This window comes from Solea solea, chromosome 21 (assembly GCF_958295425.1).
Source record: "Solea solea chromosome 21, fSolSol10.1, whole genome shotgun sequence".
Classification (NCBI taxonomy): domain Eukaryota; kingdom Metazoa; phylum Chordata; class Actinopteri; order Pleuronectiformes; family Soleidae; genus Solea; species Solea solea.
In genome coordinates this window covers 7,407,746-7,427,485 of record NC_081154.1, presented here as the reverse complement: position 1 = coordinate 7,427,485, position 19,740 = coordinate 7,407,746, and the positions used below count along the sequence as shown (strand labels likewise).

General features: G+C 43.5%; 1 protein-coding gene and 1 long non-coding RNA gene across 7 annotated transcripts in view; one reads left to right on the top strand and one right to left on the bottom strand.

The window, feature by feature from the left end:
• The window catches only part of jmjd1cb (jumonji domain containing 1Cb), a 92,503-nt gene extending 81,228 nt beyond the window's left edge, over positions 1-11,275 (top strand). For all 6 annotated transcript variants that reach the window (XM_058620150.1, XM_058620154.1, XM_058620153.1 and 3 more), the window contains 18 exons: positions 515-677; positions 802-3,406; positions 3,604-3,805; positions 4,422-4,636; positions 4,718-4,870; positions 5,207-5,296; positions 5,423-5,547; positions 5,725-5,959; positions 6,095-6,312; positions 6,471-6,830; positions 6,918-7,086; positions 7,220-7,310; positions 7,434-7,564; positions 7,747-7,869; positions 7,978-8,117; positions 8,215-8,391; positions 8,487-8,618; positions 9,686-11,275. In XM_058620150.1, the coding sequence (XP_058476133.1) occupies positions 515-677; positions 802-3,406; positions 3,604-3,805; positions 4,422-4,636; positions 4,718-4,870; positions 5,207-5,296; positions 5,423-5,547; positions 5,725-5,959; positions 6,095-6,312; positions 6,471-6,830; positions 6,918-7,086; positions 7,220-7,310; positions 7,434-7,564; positions 7,747-7,869; positions 7,978-8,117; positions 8,215-8,391; positions 8,487-8,618; positions 9,686-9,778 (5,422 nt within the window). In that variant the 3' untranslated portion in view covers positions 9,779-11,275. The remainder of the gene's footprint in view (positions 1-514; positions 678-801; positions 3,407-3,603; positions 3,806-4,421; positions 4,637-4,717; positions 4,871-5,206; positions 5,297-5,422; positions 5,548-5,724; positions 5,960-6,094; positions 6,313-6,470; positions 6,831-6,917; positions 7,087-7,219; positions 7,311-7,433; positions 7,565-7,746; positions 7,870-7,977; positions 8,118-8,214; positions 8,392-8,486; positions 8,619-9,685) is intronic.
• Positions 11,276-14,699: 3,424 nt separating this feature from the next.
• LOC131448789 (uncharacterized) lies at positions 14,700-18,861 on the bottom strand. Its single transcript, XR_009234227.1, has 3 exons — positions 18,794-18,861; positions 15,825-15,945; positions 14,700-15,072 (listed from the first exon to the last, which is right to left on the bottom strand). It is a non-coding gene; the product is annotated as an uncharacterized LOC131448789 (long non-coding RNA).
• Positions 18,862-19,740: the final 879 nt, after the last annotated feature.

The following is a 19,740-nucleotide window of genomic DNA, read 5'->3' as shown; positions in this document are numbered from 1 at the left end:
CTTTGGACATTTGAACAGCCTGCCCTTTCCTTTTGTAAAGCAAGAGGAATTCAAAGAGCGAAGTTGGTCCCGAGAGGCAGACAAGCAACACCAGCCCAGTCAAATGAAGTGAAGTGTCGCTAAGCCCATATTAAAGCAGTTCAGACTGAACGCTGCTCATTCAGCAGCCAGTGCTCCTTCTTCTATAACCACTGTTTACATCATTGAGTCTCCACTTCAATACCCATGCACACAAACACACGGCATAATTGAGGAAACCTCACAAGCGACTTGTTCTTTAAAAATGCTGATCAGGAAGTACAATGACAGCACTCCTGTCTTTTACCTTCTTGTATTTTGACTGTCACACATCCACATCAATCTATTGTAGTCCTCCGTTTGTTTGCATGCAAAACAAAAGACAGCAGCCTAAAGTTGTGCATCTTAGTCTTAAATAAGCAGTGGAGCAGATTGGAGAACTACTTATGGTGTAAACGAATGAATGAAAGTTAATGATTGACTCTTCTGTTTGCAGGGATTTGGAAAAGAAAGGCTTTGTGGATCCCATCAGAAATATGACTCTGGCCCAGCTGAAACAGGAGCAGACAGACAGGAGTCGAACCCCCACAGGAAAAGATATCCATTTACACCGCCTGTACCTAGACCCTCTGAGCAAGGCCCGTCTGTCAAATGCACAGGTGCACTTAACTATTATTTTCAGCACTTAATTGTCTTTATCTGAAGCTGTGTTTTTTAGGTTGTACTGTAATTTTTCTGCTTAAAAAATTAGACTTTTCTTAACAGTGTTATTTTCTTTCCCAGGATGCAGTTCAGGCTGTAGACAGAGTCAGCAAATACAAAGAGGAGAATCGGCAGATCCTCAAAGAGAGCATTGAAGTCGCGCCGTTCACTGCGAAGATCCAGCGCTCTAGTGACCCAACAATGGACAGGGACAGAGAGAGAGGCAGAGATTCAGCCTTCCCCGTCCGGATACCAGCTCTCACCTCGCCCAGCCCCAAGGCCAGCCATGCCCACCCCCACATCATCCAGTCAGAAAAAAGCAACTACTTCACCACGCTGTCCAACAGTGTGGTGAACGAGCCTCCGAGACTGTACTCCTCCAAAGAGCTCAGCTCTTATTACGACAAAGTTCCAGGGGTTGTAGCCAGTATTGGGGCTGCAGTGCCCAACCAGGGAGCTCTGTCTTTAGGCAACCACAGCTCCAAAACCTCCCTGTCCAAGCCTCCCCCTCTTATTAAACACCAGCCAGAGGGTGGAGAGGGTTTAGCAGGGAAAATCACCGAGCAGCTCAGCCAGCAGGTAACACTAGTCCAGCATCAACATCAGCATCACGCAGGTATGGACAGGATCGAACGTCGCAGCCCTGCCATTTCCCCTTCCTCCTCCTCTACATCCTCCTCTTCCTCTTTGGCCCAAAACCACCACCATCATCATCATCACCACCAACAACAACAACAACAACACCACCACCACCAACAACATCACCACCAACAACATCACCACCAACAGCAGCAGCAGCAGCAGCAGCAGCAGCAACAACACCAGCTCAGGGCAATGCCATCCCTCCACCGAGCACCTGTCTTCCACCCCCCCACACAGCATGCGCTGGAACGGAAAGAGGCTGCAGAGAGGGAGCGGGAACGAGAGAAGGAGAGGGAGAAAGAAAGGGAAAGAGGGGGTTACGGTGGTCGTCTGTCTCCCCCGACCCTCACACCCATCCAGCCTGTTAACTTAGTGGCAACTGGTAGCAAAACATCAGCAGAGCAGCAAAAACCTCCCACGCTGCTGCCAGAACTCAGGGACATCAAAGGTCATGGAAACGCAACCACCATCACCTCTGTGGCCTCTGCCATAGGTGGGGAGATTATGACTTCATCCACAGATGGATGGAGAGGTGGAGAGATAATTCAGGAAAGAGGAGGAATGTACTGTGGAGAGAAAGGACTATCCAGGGGCAAGCCTCAAGCTGCAGTGGCATCAGTCATTGTCCGTCCATCGACATCTATTAAATATGACAACTCATATGGTGCTAACAAATCTGGTGCTATGATCCATCAGGATCTCCCCCATGGTAGGATTTACTCATCCAAGCTTCAGGGGGAATGTCCAAGGTTAGGGGAGAGTGTTAGAGAAGCTGGAGCTGGCAGGGTGATCCAGTCCAACTCGAACATGGATGATATGTGTGTCCAGTATAAAAAGACTGCCATGTGTGGCATGCAAGGAACTATGGGAGGCTGTATCACAAACTCTGTGTGCAGGACTGTTGTTTCTGCCTCGTCGAACTTTGTCATACAGAGTCACTCTGTGGCAGCGACTAACCAGTTAGGATACTCGGTTTCAGCTCGGAGTCAGTCAAGAGAGCTCCAAGAGGACTTTGGCTCTCGCACCACATCACCAGGGGGATCTCTGCGTCCCCCTACTCCAGCAGGAACTTCCCAACCCAGTCCGAGTCACACTCCCAAACCTAGCTCCGTTTCATCCATTTCTGGCTCCAGCCAACCTCTGTCCTCCTCCTTTGTCCATCTCAAGAAGCACAAAGCTGCGTTAGCTGCAGCTCAGTCCAGGAGCATTGTCTCCACTGCTCCCACATCTATCACAACTGGAAACTCCTCCCTGTCCGTGGATACGATTGACAAAGCTCCCATTCGCAACTCCCCGCCACCACCCCCTGCAAACCAAGCTTCATCATCATTATCATCATCATCATCATCAATTGACTGCAGCAGCAGCAGCAGCTCGGCAAGTGGCAGCACAACGCCAGGAAAGTCCAGTCCCCTGCCCAACAACCAGCCCTCAGGCTCAGCCCCGACAAGCAGCGCTCAGCCCAGTAACTACCACAAGTTGAAGAAAGCCTGGCTAACGCGGCACTCAGAGGAGGACAGGAATACAACTGCTATACCAATTCCCACTAGTACTAAACCTGAGAAGCTGCCCAGCACCACCACCATCACCACCACCACCACCAGCACAAGTAACACAAATAATACTGCAGCCATGTCTGAAATGATCAAACCCTGCACTGTCAACCTCAGTGCCTCCACCTCCAGCGAGGTGGAAATGAGCAAGGACATCGGGATTAAAGGTGAGCGAGAGAGGCAGTCGGAGGAAAAGATGGGAGCAGCAGCAGCAGCAGGTGGTGGGGAGGACAGGAAAGGAGCTCTGTCGTTGAGGCGAGGGAACAAACGGACATACGAGTCGGGTTCAGAGAGTGGAGGAGATGATTCTGACGCCAGTGAGAGCAAGATGGAGGGCCGGGCCAAGCGTCAGCCTAAGCCGACCTACAAAAAGAAACAGAATGACATGGCCAAGAGGAGAGGAGACAATGAAAAGGATGATGATGACATTAAGCCCAATGGTATCTTCAGATCGGCCCGAGAGAAGACCAAACTGAAACTGGCCAGCAGCAGTAAGTGTGACATTAATAATTTGTCTTGACTTGTAAGTTTTTGTTAGCCCGTCTCTGACATTTTGTTTCATTGTGTATAAAAAAGTGTAAAAATGTTTCTGTATCGTCTCTATTTCCTAGACTGTGTTTCCTCTTTGCTCAGCAACAACCAAAACACGGATACTGATAATGAATTAATAATGTGGTTTTCCTCTCAGATGGCATCCCACGCTCTGTGTTGAAGGACTGGAGGAAGGTGAAGAAGCTGAAGCAAACAGCGGAGTCATTCCTGCAGGACGACTCTTGTTCAGAAATCGGACCCAACCTCCAGAAGTGTCGAGAGTGCAGGGTCATCCGCAGCAAGAAGGGAGAGGAGCAGGCACACTCCCCTGTCTTCTGTCGCTTCTACTATTTCAGAAGGTAAAACTCTCACTATTTAATTCCTCGACCACATAAAATCCCTCCAATACGTTGTCATACACTTACTTTGACTCCAGTTTCACTGTCATCAGAGACAGCGTTTGGTTTAAGAGGCTGCATGTCTAAACAGAATACCACAAATAGAGAAATAAATGGAGGGAGAGGAAAGATTTTTTTTTTTTGGCTGAAGCCACAACACATAGATCATTAATCCTGTGGCTTGTGCAGTTTGCCCTGCCTCCGTCTGTTTCCCTCTCTCGTACACACACTTACTGCGAGTGCACAGGCAAGCACTTGTGTTGGATAAGCAGCAGCTGCAGTCTGAGGTCTAACAAGGTAAATCTGCCAAAGAGGATTTTCTGCTCTATAATCTTTTCCCCACTGACTCACTACAGAACTGCTGCTGCTGCAATCTCTCGCTGGCTGTCGCCCTTCCCTTTCTCTGCATCTCCACCTCTAATTCTTGCTGTCTCACCTTATCTTAACTCCCTACCATCTCACCCATAGACGTAAATGTTCACCTGAGCTGGACACCAAGGACAGTGGTTGCTTTACTGTGAAAGCTGTTTTGCTATTTACACTTTTATACATTGTTGTGCTGTTTCTTCCCATCCAGGCTTTCCTTTAGTAAAAATGGAGTCATTCGAATCGATGGCTTCTCCTCTCCGGACCAGTTTGACGACGAGGCTCTGGCCCTGTGGGCTCCTGGGGCAATGGAGGAGAGCCCCCTGGAACATTCTACAGCCAAGTACATCCTCAGCTACATCGGAGATAAATTCTGTCAGATGGTTGTGACTGAGAATACTGCAGCATCCTGGGTCAAGAAGGATGGTAAGTTCTTTTTTTAAATGGCTGACTTTATCCAACCCCTGACGTGTTTTCATTCTGAACCTGTTGTCTTGTGTTTTTCAGGCAAGCTGGCATGGAAGCGAGCGGTGAGGGGGGTGAGGGAGATGTGCGATGCCTGTGAGGCGACGCTCTTCAATATCCACTGGGTCTGTCAGAAATGTGGCTTTGTTGTCTGCCTCGACTGTTACAAGGCCAAAGAGAGAAGGAGCTCCAAAGGTCAGTGTTGTTTTTATTTGGACAAACTTACAATGCAGTAAATCTGGCATGTATTTGTAGCACAGGCCCAGTGATGGGATCGAACTCTTTATTAAAACTTCAAGCTTGGAGCTGCCAAGTAATTTATCGTTGACACCCAAACCAAATGGTTTATATGAACAAAAACCTATTTAATATACACATGTGCAGGTGGTTTTTGAGTAATCAGGCTAACAGTGGTAACCTGTTTTCTTGTGTGCATGTTTGAAAATACACGACATCTTCTGCAGGTGAGTCTGGCACGCATGTCTATTGTTATAGCATCTGATTTGTGTCTTTCTTTCTTTCTTTGATTAGATAAAGAACTCTACACCTGGCTGAAGTGTGTGAAAGGCCAACCCCATGATCACAAACACCTGATGCCAACACAGATCATACCAGGCACAGGTACACTGAATGTTGCACTGTCTTCTTATCTCGTCATTTCTTGTAAACACATACAGTATAACATTTTCGTAGATTCAAAAAAATAACAAACAATTCTTCTTCTTTTTTTCCCCCTCAATGTGTCAGTGCTGGCAGACCTGGTGGCTTCCATGCACGCGCTGAGAGATAAACACAGCATCAAATCCCACTGCCCCTGCACCAACAGACAGAACCTCCTCACCAAACTGCCAGTCACCAATGGAGTGTCACAGGTACCACTGACTAATCCACTTACTATGCCAGGAAACAGCCATATTATTAAAAATATACAATTAATATCAACCAACCGATCTTTGTCCTTTCTTATGAGGAAGCCTCTGACAATTTGTCTGCTAAAATCAACTAGAAAGCATAATTACCTTATGTTCTCTCCCCCCCCCTCCTCTCAGGTTCTGCAGAATGTCTTGAACCACAGTAACAAGCTGTCTCTGGTGAAGGCCGAGCCGGGCACTCAGCAGAACTCTGACACAGGAGCAATCAAGGCAGAGACTAATGGAGGAGGTGTCGGAGGAAGCAGTCCAGGCAGCGACACAGGAAGTGCTCCCGTCACCCCACCAGAGTCCCAGTCACCTCTGCACTTCCTGGCCGACTTGGCAGAACAGAAATCCAGGGAGGAAAAGAAAGGTTAGGGGAAGGTTACACTTAAATCTCTCATTGAGTGGTCACATATGTGTGATATCCTCTAAAGTACTAAATGTAATATTATGATGCTTATCAGTAACATTTCCTTATTTCCCTCCGTCTCCTTGTGTGCAACAGAAAACAAGTCAGGGTTGCTGGGTAAATCCATGAAGGAGGACAAGGACGTAGAAAGCCTGGAGGTCCTGCAGCAGTGTAAAACCACTTCTTTGGTCACTAACAATACAGAGCAGGGCTCCACACTCCGAGATCTGCTCACAACCACAGCAGGGAAACTGAAGCTGGGCTCCACTGATGGATCCATCGCCTTTGCACCCGTCTACTCTAATGCATCACAGGTACATACATGAGTTTATGGAGTAATCAAGGATGTACTGATGATTCCAGGTTTCATGGAAAATAGCAGCAGTTGTATCACTTAGTTTCAAGTAGAGCTTCTGTTTTCGACTGTGTAAGGATGATACCAGTATTAAATGATGTCTTTCTTCCTTTAAAGACTGGAAAGAGTGGGCGGAGCATGCCCAATATCCTCGATGATATCATCGCTTCGGTGGTAGAGAACAAAATCCCCGCCACTCGCCAGAACATCACCACCAAGCTGTCAATCAAGCAAGAGCCCATCACCGCTGGTATCACCATCAACAATGCCGCCGCCATCACTCCTGCCGCTACTGACGATACCAAACCAGACAAGAAGAAGTTAGTGCCTGTTTCTGCGACTGTGCCAGAAGACTCAAACAGTCAGTATCCAGACATTCCCCACTGCTGGTTAAACAACAGACAGCTACTGTGGCTCAAAGATCACCGGAACCAGAACAACTGGAAGCTGTTCCGAGACTGCTGGAGACAGGGACAGGTAACGGCAGCAGCAGTTGTCACCGCAGTGATTGCTATGATTAAATCCTTTACAGATAATAACTGTCGTATGAATGTGTTTGTTCAGCCTGTGCTGGTGTCAGGGATCCATAGGAGACTGAATGCCGGTCTGTGGAAAGCGGACTCCTTTAACCAGGAGTTCGCTGACCATCAAGGAGATCTTCTCAACTGTAAAGACCAGGTGGTGACCAACTCTGGGATCAAGGAATTCTGGGACGGATTTGAGGACATTACCAGTGAGTTCATCTTCTTTTTCTGGAGTGATTGAATTATTGATTGATGTGATGCTTACGTCCAATAACTGACATAGTTTTACCATTATTGAGCATTTGCTGTTTGAGTCTGACTTAATTCTTAATATCTGTTCAGAGCGGCCCAAGTCCAAGGATGGAGAACCTATGGTCTACAGACTGAAGGACTGGCCGTCCGGAGAGGAGTTCATGGCCCTCATGCCCTCAAGGTAACCATACCCATTAACACATAACACAAGCATACCATCAGCAACAGTCTAAAGTTCTAGTCTAAAGTCTAAAACAGTTCTAGAAGGATTGGTTGGATTCATCTAAATGAAATGTTGTTGCAGATATGATGACTTGATGAAGAACCTGCCGCTGCCAGAGTATTCTGATCCAGAGGGAAACCTCAACCTGGCCTCCCACCTGCCGTCTTTCTTCGTCAGGCCAGATCTGGGGCCGAGACTCTGCTGTGCCTACGGTGAGAGGGAAATTAACAGTAGCAATGATTTATGATCAGTCGGCCGTGTTTATAGCAAAAGGAATTAGTAGATGAAATGATTTGTGAGCCTCAAATCTCCACGAATCTGAACGTGTCTAACTGAAAAATGCCCTTTGAATCTTCTTCTTCTTCTTATGGATCAGCTTTGTGTCTTCCTTCAGGTGTAGCTGCATCTCAGGACCAGAACTTTGGGACGGCCAACCTCCACGTGGAAGTGTCGGACGTCGTGTCTGTTCTGGTTTATGTAGGAGTAGCAAAAGGCAACGGAGTCCTGTCCAAAACTGGTAAGATTTAAGTCAGAATAATGAGGTTTCTTTGCAGCCAAATACTGATGTTCTTAAGATAATAAAATGCCCCCCAAATAACTGTAAAAACTGTGTATGTTTGTGTAGGAGCGTTAAAGCGTTTGGAGGAGGAGGATCTAGATGAGGGAGTCCGCAGGAGGCTCAAAGACTCCAGTGAGACACCAGGGGCGCTGTGGCACATCTACCTCAACAGGGACATGGACAAAGTCCAAGAGTTCCTGCACAAGGTTCGTACCTTTTCATCGCATGCTTCAGCTTTCAAGGAAAATGTTGTGAACCTGAGCACGAGTGCTAACCTACACACGCACTCCCTGCCTACTTCAGCTCTGTAAGGAGCAGGGATCGGAGGTTTCCCTGGACCAGGATCCAATCAGAGAGCAGGGCTGGTATCTGAGCAGGAAGCAGCGTCAGCGGCTGATGGATGAACATGGAGTCCAGGGCTGGACTGTAGTTCAATTCCTGGGAGACTCTGTCCTCATACCAGCCGGGGCGATGCACCAGGTATGCATTTAGTAATATTATCATTCACATGTTTGGTAATTGACATATTTTATTTATGTTCCACAATATCTCCTTTTTTTTTTTGTCCCCATCAGGTCCAGAACCTTCACAGTTGTGTTCAGGTCATCAATGACTTTGTATCTCCGGAGCATGTGGCCAAGTCCTTCCAACTGACCCAGGAGCTGCGGCCCAGTAAAGAGGAGGTCAACTATGAAGATAAACTACAGGTGAGCGATGCAAGTCAATAAATTCCATGAATGAAACCCTTTACTGCTGAATTTGACCAGCAATCATCATCATCATGCTAATACTTGCCAGATTAACCATATTGGTGTTGATTTGACAGTGCAGCGGTCTCTCTGCTTCCTCCTGTCTAAATCGTATCCCAGGGCCTTAAAACGGTGGTGTGAGTCATCATCATTGATGTCTTTTGGACGTCTGCTCTGTAAACCCTCCCCCCACACACACACACACACACTCATCGTCCATAGTGAGGCTTGTAAATGGGATGAGTCACCATCCGTCTTCTGTCTGTGTGACGATCTGCCGACAGTGAGCAGCTGATCCCTGCAGAGGGGAAAATAAAAAAAAATAAAGTGCATTAAAAGCATCGTTACTGTGGGAGTAGACCGCTCTCTTTGATACAGACATGTGAAATAATGAATTTGTCCTCTTAAGTTCAGTTGATCTCCTGGGCTGCGTCCACATTACCCTGTTTTCTTTTAAAGATGTTTGAAAAGACGGGGAAAAAATGTCGACCTTTCAAAACAACGATGACATGATCTGCATTTACTTCCTCCTCCACTGTCAGCTGTCAATGAAAAGCTCTGTTAACACTTCGTCTTCCACTGACCTTAAACTATCGTTGTTTCTACTACCATTTGAGCTGCGTTTGTATGGATGTGGATTACTTCTGATATCTATAATATGAATCTAAAATGTTGTTTTTAAATGAAAATGTAGTAATAAAGATGTGACCTTGTACTTTATAGCACAGACTGCACATAAAAAGTCACCATTTTCTGATTTGTAAAGTTAAGTCCAGGGAGTAGAATGGAAGTCGCAGTTAACCACCAGGGGGCGACTCCACTGGTTGCAAAAAGAACTCAATATGAATGGAAGTCTATGGGAAAATGACCAACATCTCACTTCATTTATAACATCAGAACATATAAACATTTTCCTGAGGAGCCAATGATCTGAAACACTAGTTTCAGGTCAGAGTGTCGTAAATAATGAAGGTGTGAATGAATGAATCAGCTCTTAACCTGTCCCCCTCCTGTCCCCTCCTCAGGTCAAGAACATCCTGTACCACTGTGTGAAGGAGGCGGTGAGCTCGCTGAAGAGGAGCAGCTCTGAGGAAGATGAGGAGGAGGAGAACTCATGACGCCTCCTCTGGCCTAGCCCGCGCCTCCCGTCAGTACCTCCCCCGTCGCCACGCAGTCCTCCACTTCCCGTGGAGTGACCACAAAGAGGCGGTCGGGTCAGAGCTGGCCGTGTGGACCCCGGGGGGACCTCGCCGTGTGAGCTCCACACCTGCCTCGCCTCGCACCACATCCAGGTGGCCACGCCCACCTCGTTCATCACGAGCCCCCAAAACCTCGAGTGCCAATATAAGACGAGGCGACTGGACGTTAGCGGTGAAAACGTCAGCGAGCACTGAACGCGGTCCACACACCTCCACTGTAACACGCCCCAACTCAACGTCACTGATGGTGCGTCCGGTTGCCATGGAGACCCGGGCTGTCCTGTCCTGCATGCAGCAGTGATGATGGAGACTCAGAGACACACTCACCCCTCTGCCGTCTGCTCTCTCTCTCTGATCCACTCACAGTCACACACACACGCTCACACACGATGTCACGGACAGAAGATTTTGCTGATCACGACAGCAGCAGCATCACCAGCAGCAGCGTCAGAATTAAAACATGACATTTCTGATGTTAAAAAAAAAAATAAGAAGAAGAAAAAAAAAAAGAATAAAGGGGGGAAAATGCAAAAGAGAAATCTCAGATGTTTGAGTCAGCAGTGACTGCTGCTCCCTCTATGTCGTCTCTCCTGTAACTCTGTCTGTTCTCGTCCTTTTTTCTAGTTCCGTCTGTACGTCGCTGTTCCGCTCTTTGATTTGTTTTCCTTTTCATACCGACGTCGTCGTTTTATTTCCTCTGTGAAGATGTATTTATTTTATAGCTCTGTGATGATGCAGTGTTATTGAGACAAAAAGCATTCATGTAAATGTGACTTGTACAGTTTTTTGTTGTTGTTTTTTGTTTTTTTTTCCTTTTCATATGTGGTTTTCAGTTGTAATACGGCTCTACTGTGATGGAGGACACACACACACTCACACACACATACACACACACACACACACACACACACACACACACACACACACACACACACACACACACACACCAGCTAATGCCTGTAACTTTGGGAAATGTTGATGCTCTACAGTCCTCATGCCATAAATGCATTTTTGAAAATGAACTGCCAAACTATTGTAAAGACTGTGTAAAGTTGTATTATGTAAAGAAAACAAAAAACAAAATGGCTTATACGCACAGCATTTTATGAAAAAGTATTCTCTGTAAAATGGATACATTTACAAAAAAGATGTAATTTATTTAAGAAAAAAAGAATTGTCTCGTTTTTTTTGTTTTGTTTTGTTTTGTTAAGATTTACTATGGTGAACGTTTGAAGTAAAAAAGGTAAAATAATGAAAAAGTTAACTGTAATGTGTAAATATATACTTTCACTGAAGTATTTTTTTAAAACATGGCTTGCTTCAATTTCAAATTTTAAAGTGCAAGTGTTACATGCTTTGTACATTGAAGTTCAAAAGGGTTTTACATTTTCCATTAAAATGGATTTATCAAACGGTTTGATGCCAGAGTTTGTTCATTTATTTAAATGATATTAATATTTATTGAACTATAATAACGAGGTTAAAGGAGATTGGTTGATTTTTCCACCTAAAAACTGAACATTAGTTAATTTTTAACAAGACAAGTTAAAGAAAACAGTACTTAATGTTGATGAAATACTGATTTTTATGCGATAGACTGACACAGTCTGTTAGTTTTACACAGCTAGAGAATTACTTTATGTTCTTGTTTTTACCAGATAGTTGAAATGTAAGCTGTAGTGTTTAATGTTCACCACTAGATGGTGGTGTTTGTCCACTTATCTCACTGTTTCTTTGTTTTGTTTCTAGTGATTGGCCTGGTCCCAGTGTTTCCCCCTAAAGGTAGGAACCAACTGTCTGTTTGTTTGTTTTTCTCTGTGAGAGTCTTGATTATTGATTGATTTCTGTGATTATTTTTTAAATTAAATCTTCCGCAGGAAACACGTCCAACAACAAGCTCAGGAGAAAATATGACACAGGATGATGACATTTGGGTTTCCAAAAACAAGCAAGACTGTTAAGGGTTTGTTTTTCTTTCTTTAGCATTATTTTTGGCTTCAATGACGACTGTCGCAGAGGCTTCAGCAGAGTTTTCTTTACTGTAATTATGTTGTCAGATAAATAAATAAACACCAGTCAAAGTCTTTATTTAAAAAAACTGCCACTTAACACATTTACTAAATCCTCTGCCTGGTTTTTTATGTAGAATGTCTGTGACCCGTGTGTGTGCGTGAGTGAGAGTGCGTGCGTGTGTGTGTGTGTGTGTGTGTGTGTGTGTGAGAGAGAGTGCTGACATGAGTAATGCTGGGATCAACTCTCATTCATAGTTTAGTTCCAAAGCTAAACTGGAAACACACATATTATCCTGCTCTCTATTATATAAGCTGTGTGTGTGTGTGTGTGGATGATACACAGAGACAGGTTAACTGGAGTACACTGAGGCAGAAGTTCACCACTGAGTTCAGACCGAGGTCACTCTCTCTCTCTCTCCCTCTCCCTCTCTCCCTCTGTTCCTCTCTCTCTCCCTGTTTCTCTCTCACTTCTTTCTTTCTTCCTTCCTTCATACCTTATCTCTTATCCCTCTGTCATTCTTGACCTCTCTACCTCTCTTGGCTTTAATGGCTTTTTAACATCTTTGTTGACCGCTTGTTTCCAAACAACTCAGGTGTGTGTGTGTGTGTGTGTGTGTGTGTGTGTGTGTGTGTGTGTGTGTGTGTGTGTGTGCGGGACCTCTCTTCCAAAGTGCAGTTAGATGAAGTGTGGTCAGGGTTCAGTTGTAGGTCAGAAGTAATGTAACTCCGCCCACACTCACAGATAGAGATTCTTCCGCTGCTTTCAGATCAGCCAGTAAAACTATACAACACACTTTTATACACTGTACTGTACTGATATCATAAAATCATAAATCATAACGGCTTTGTTTTGGCGTAGTGAGGCCATGTCATACTGTGTATTTAAATCTGAATGATCATTCATAGTTGGACCTTTACTTGCAACAACAACTCATTTCACCTGTGTTAAGTACAGTGAGAAGCAGAATCAGAGCACAAATGCACAAAGGCAATAAAGGATCCTAAGTCACTTCTCTTTTATACTGTTCTTTGAAGGTCCCTTGAAGGTCAGGGGTTCAAGGTGAACAGCGCCTGCCACATGATTCACTTAGTTTTCCAGTGACTAAGGATCATATTTGAGTAAAACCGTGGAATAATAGCAGTTTGGAGTCAAACTTTCAGAATTGTGCGCATAGTTCCATATTTCTTTGTATGCGTGAAATGGAAAGTTTTGAAAATAGTGTTTAATGTATAGATGTTTTATGTTAAATCAATATTTCATTGTTGTCAATGGAGCACCTGCAATTAACATTCAACATATGCAGTTGTCCTGTGAAACCCTGACCTTGTCAGGACCGGTCGTCCTCACGGGTTGGACTAGGTTAGGTTAGGTTAAGGTTATGGTTAAGGACCAGTTGGTTATGGTGAAGGTTAGGGATCAGACTTTGTTTGGTCTGTCCAAATAAATGACAGTCACTCCACTGTCCTTGGAAGATAAGAGTGGTCAGTCAGTCAGTGTATACAAAGACAGACTGCTCTTCAAAGTGAGTGGACGTGTCATAAATCGAGTGTGGGGACAGGGCACAGCTTCCTGCTGCTCCTCCCCGTCTGAGAGACAAAACTCCACAGAGAGACATTCACTTGTCACATAGACAGACAGACAGACAGACAGACAGACAGACAGACAGACAGGGTCAGGCCTTCTTCACCGCTACTGTTGCACATGAACACCACAACCCACACAGATTGTGTTAGATTAATGGCAACAAAAGTCCCCTCCACCAACAGGGGGCAGTGCTGTTCCAGTGCGTCTGTGCAGCTTCAGGTGTGTCGCAAGTGTCATTGTTCATGATGAGACTGTTCATGAACTCGTAATCCAGGAAATCCAGGTCCTGGATGATGTTGAATTTGGACTCTTTTTTTGTTGGACTTTCCTTTTTCATGATGTTTGGCTCTTTGCTTCTGCTTTTCTGTTTTCATCGGATCTTGTCAATCTGTCCTTTAATGTCCTTTAACAGAACATGATGGCAGTTAAAGTATGCTCCCGTATGCCAGAGGAAAAGAACACATGACTGAACACCAGCCATTGTATTTATTTATTAATTTGATTGATTGCTAGAATAGTCTATATTTAAATATCTATGTACTCAAGGATCTATATCTTGTTTAACTCTTAATGTGTGTGTGTGTGTGTGTGTGTGTGTGTGTGTGTGTGTGTGTGTGTGTGTTTTTTAATCAGTCTTGTACCTAAAAGGGATACTTGAGTAAAAGTACAAGTATCTCACCAGAAAATGACTTTGGTAGAAGTTGAAGTCAGTCTTTTATAATATTACTTATTCAAGTCTCTTAATAAGTCTTAAAGATTATGACATTTACTGTTCTTCAGTATCACCATTGTAATTTTCTGATGTAAAATGTAAAAAAGTTTTAGAAGTCAGTAAAAGTATTAAAGTGAGGAGTAAGGATTGAGCCGTGGTGGTTTAGTGGTAGGGCGAGTTGTCGTTCAACTGGAAGGTTGTGGGTTCAATTTCTTGGCTCTGCTCGTCTGTATGTGTGTATGGTATGAAAGATCATCAAGACTAGAAAAGCTCCAACTCTTCTTCTTCTGATTTTATTTGGTAGTAACGAGTAACAAAGATGGTTAGAGGAAATGTGGTGTAAAAGTAAAAGTTGCTAGAAATATAAATAACAAACTACAGATATGCGCTTTTTTTTTTTTTTTTTTTTACTTAAGTACAGTCATTGCATTAAAACACTGGTTTTAAAGACACAACATCTCAGTTGGTCAGCCTTCAAATAAAATAAAATGAAATAAAGCGCTCAGGTGGTTGTTAGTTCTCGGTGTTAAAATCCCAGAGGATCAGCACTTTAATTTGCCAAGAAAGTTCAGGTGAAATAAAAAACCACACCAGAGGACGTTAATTGGGTCACAGCTTTAGTTTCCGCCGCTCTCCCCTGAGGCTGCACCACCGTGTGTGTGTGTGTGTGTGTCACATCACCAATTACTGGCTCTTTTTGTTGATGGTTGCTCCTCTGTTGTGAACCAGGCCGCGTCCTTTACTCTTCAGCCACAGCGATGATTGTGTCGTGTTCTTGCAGGTCTGACCACAAATATCCTGCATCTCACCTCTATATGACACGCATTCAAGCATCCGTTCATCTGTTTCTGCTGCAAGGTTTCACTTTGACTAATGTGCGTCGTCCAGAGCAGGGGTTCCCAAACTATGAGCCACAAAAACCTGCATTATTTGTGTTTGTTTTTTTCCTGGAAATGACAAAAACACACACTTTTATTGTGTAGTCTCAAGTGACAAGCTTGTTTCCTCAGAAACAGTTTACACTAGTGGACCGGCTTAAATGTTTATCTTAATATTAAACTTTTATGTAAACAAGGTAGAATGGCCTAGTGGTGAAAATACAGAGTGCAATAAACAGCTGTAGGACTTGTGTCAGACAACGACAGGGACTTTTATATACCTGACATAATTTTTCACTTCCTCTTTCATCTTTGTTGGCTTTATGTGGGCGGAGCCACTCACCATTGTTTGCACAGTAACCACATTTCGGGCTACTGTTGAGACATTTTGGTTCTTTCCTAAAATGCATATAAAAAGGCTTATTGGAATGCTATGAAAAAACATTTTTACTTCTAAAACCCTCTTCAGATTTATGCGCTGGCCCTTTAAAGATGGTGTACATGCGTGTGCACATGCTGCTGCAAAAATCTGAAACTCTTGCAGCTCAAAGTTCAACATCAGACAGATGCACAGTCGTTCCTCCCTGATTCCTCCATCAGATCCGCGTGTGTGGAGGTCACGGCCTCCTGCTGTGTCTTCACCACCGTGAACTCTCTCTCTCTCTCTATGTATATATATATATATATATATACATATATATATATATATCTGTGTGTGTGTGTGTGTGTGTGTGTGTGTGTGTTTGTGTGTGTGTGTGCGCGTGTGCGCGCAGCATACCTCCATTTGTCAGGCTGAGGGTTTTGCTCTCCCAGTAAAAGTGAACCACAGGTGCTTGTCTCTCACACCAGCTCTCCAGGACTGATTCCTGACCTCAGTCTCACATTCCTGCTGCTGCTGCCTGTTGGTTTATTCAGCCAACTTTAAAACATCAACACAAAACATGTATGACACTGCACACACACACACACACACACACACGACCAGGTCACTGTACACCTCAGATTATTATTTCACTGTCCGACAGGGTAACATAGACACGACACAGATGCTGCGGTGAAGAATGCAGACAAATCTTACAAACAGGATAAACATGGGATTCCACAATCCAATAACATCTCACGCTGGAATGTATTGTCTTTTTTTCGTCATGTTTTTTATAAATGTGGGTGAAATATTGTGTCCTTTTACAGATAATCTCAAGTCATATTGGAATCTAAAAAAAGGTGTAACAACGTTTCGTGTATTAGGACATACAAATAACACGTTGTAACACGAGATTTCACTTGATATAAATGAATAAATAACAAATAATGAACGCCGTCCAAAGTATTGCATAGGCGACTATCCGAAATAAACTGAACTGCCCTATGTGCTGACTGTGAAGGCGCCAATGAATCATGACTCCAAAGTACTGCGTTTGTAGTTTTATTTGCGTATAAAAAGGGGAACAGTTTGGCACACAGCGATGTCTAAGCGTGTAGTCTAAGTGGTCAGCAAAAAGTGACCAGCTGACTGTACTACGACTCATGCTGACATAACACCGTGTGACCGTTGACAAACTCAGTGACATAATGGTAATTATAAATAAACAATAACCATGCCTACAAAAACTCATGATACTTGATACTTGATATATGATAAGGTGATAATAGTTGGACGCAATCATATCATTGTTCCTAGAACTTGTTAAAGAAGTTAAAAAAGGAAATGTCTGCCTTAACCCAGGTCTTACTTTCCCACCAATGCTGCAAAATGGAATAATTGATAATTAAATACATTCCCACTGGTCAAAAGCCTGTTAAACACTCAGGAATGAAACTCCCTCTGCAGGTTGTCGACCAGTTAACGTGGACTGAGATCCAGTTTGGACTTGAACCTGGGAAAGTGATATAAGGACGTCTCCAGATTCAAATGAAGGGGGAGAAATCTAGGTAGTCCAGTCTGATGGGTAACAGATTATAATCCCACACACTCAGCATGTGTTAGAATGTGTTTTTTTTTTTTGTTTTTTTTTCAAATAAAGTTTATACAGATGTGAAGATGTGACTACCTGGAAGATGAAAGAAGCAGATGTTATCTCTTTCTGATGTACCATCTGAAGTCATTTTGGAAATGTGTGTGTGTGTGTGTGTGTGTGTGTGTGTGTGTGTGAGAGAGATAGTGGGGGGTGGATATGACCGAGGAGGGGTGACAGAGGTAACAGGGTTAACAGGGCAGTGGGCATTGGATGTAATGTGGGGGTTATGGCTACGTGGAAGGGGCTGAGGTAAGATTGGGGTGAGGGTTTAAGTTGAGGGCAGAGGGGAAAGAGAGGAGAAGCGTGTGTGTGTGTGTGTGTATGTGTGTGTGTGTGTGTGTGTGTGTGTGTGAGGGTTTAAGCGGAGGGCAGACGAGAGACTGCCTGTGTGTTTCTGTCCCCTGAACGACCCCCTCTTCTTCTACACATGAACGAGAGGTTCCCGTCTTAGCACGTGCGAGTGTGTGTGTGTGTGTGTGTGTGTGTGTGTGTGTGTGTGTGTGTGAGAACAAAGCAGTACAGGTGCAAGCTGAATTAAAACAAATGTTTTCATTGATAATTGTGAAATCATTGACAACGATCTCAAATGATAACCTCGTGAATGACATAACCAGTGCTATATGAAAGGCTGGCTCTACTTTTAAAGAACTAACTAAAACACAAGTTAAAATAGTTGAGAAGGTTTTATTGTAGTGTAGTTTTATTTTGTTTCATTTAGCTTTAACTATATATGGAAGCGTTGAGACGTCGACACAAACTTCTCCACGGAAGAACATTCTTTGAATTATATCAAATGAATTGTATCATGTTCTATTAAATCACATTGAATCGTATGCTGTCCTACAATACTGAATCTTATCATTGTATCGTATTGAATCCATTTTGGTTCTGTGACATTTCTACACAAAATGCCGTGTTTAAGGAAAACAAAAAAGAAAAGGACGTATAGATACATTTCTGTTTCCGTGTGGAGAAGGCCTTGTATATACTGCACATACTGTATATACTCAAACCACCCACACACACACACACACACATACACACACACATCGATGAGGTTCATCATTATTTTTGAGACTTACTATAACCTTAACCATAACTACTACTGGCCTATACCTTTAACTGTAATTATAATCTCATCCCGACTGTACAATATGTCTTCACTTTAAAATAAATAATAAATAACGTTAAGGGGTTTTGCTTTTTGTCCCCATAAGGAAGACAAGTCCCCATAATGTGACTGTGTAAACAAGTGTAGGTCCTCACATCATGAGTAATACCTGAAACACACACACACACACACACAGGTTTGCGCAGCATTCAAAGTGAGGACATCCTACACTAACCTTAAAATCAGGTCTTAACCCTGAAAAATACCTTTAAAGATGTGAGGACCAGCCGAAATGTCCTCACTTTCCCAAAATGTCCTCACTCTGTATGGTTTATACATTATTTGGTCCTTAAAAGGCGACAAATACAAGATCACACACAGTTGTTTGCACAGCTAGTCTTGTTAGGACACTGCATTGACTTCCATTTCGTTTGGAAAAGCCTTATCCCTTACCTTAAACTACAACCAGTCAATACCTTAACCCTTAACTTAACCTTAATACAAGAAATGAGGTTGTGTCTCAGTAGGTCCACATAGAGGTGTCCATGAGGACGACTGGTCCTGACAAGGTCAGTGTTGATGCCAGAAAAGAAGTGACACACACACACACACACACACCTGTAGTGCTGGGCTGGCGGCCATAGAACAGACTGTTGGTTTCACGCTTCACCACATTTTACCGGAACATTCTGCAGGAATCTGACTCCAGCTGGTTGAGGAGAGGAAGGACAGGTGTTGTAGAGTGTGCGTAGGTGTCTTCACATCCTCCTCCTCCCCTCCTCCTCCTCCTCCCTTACTCTCTCTTTTTTCTCACTCTCACAGGCTAACGGCTAAAAGGTTATTGCCGGTATTAAAGCAAGTGGTGCCATCATTTCTAATGACTGACACAGCGCAGCGATGAATGTCTGGATCTCTTCCACGTTGCTTTTTACTTGCATATGATTTTGTAACACACTTTACAAAGGTGTTAACGTGAAAACAAACCTTGAACAGGGAAATCACACTTGAATAAAAAGGTTGAAAATGTTAAACGATACATGGGTAACCATCTTGTATAAAGTATGTTAAATGGATACTTGAGTAAAAGTATGTTACCAGAAGTTGAAGTCACTTTTTTTATATGTATTACTTAAGTTAAAGTCTTAACGTATATGACATTTACTGTAAAGTCATTTTTCTGATATAAAATCTACTTAATTTTTAGAAGTATTAAAAAGGTAGGTTAGGATTGAGCCATGGTGATAGGGTGAGATGTCTTTCAACTGGAAGGTTGTGTGTTCAATTCCTGGCTCTGCTAGTCTTTATGTGTCCTTGAGCAAGACACTTAACCCCATGTTGCAGCTTGTGAATGGGTGAAAAGTGTAACGTGTGAAGCAGCTCGTCCAGACTAGAAAAGCTCTATATCAATACAGACCATTACCAACTTCTTCTTCTGATTTTATTTGGTAGTAACAAAGGTAGTAAAGGAGTAAAAGTAAAAGTTGCTAGAAATATAAATAACAAAGTAAAGTACATATACGATAACGTCGTACTTAAGTACAGTAACAAAGTATTTGTACTTTTGT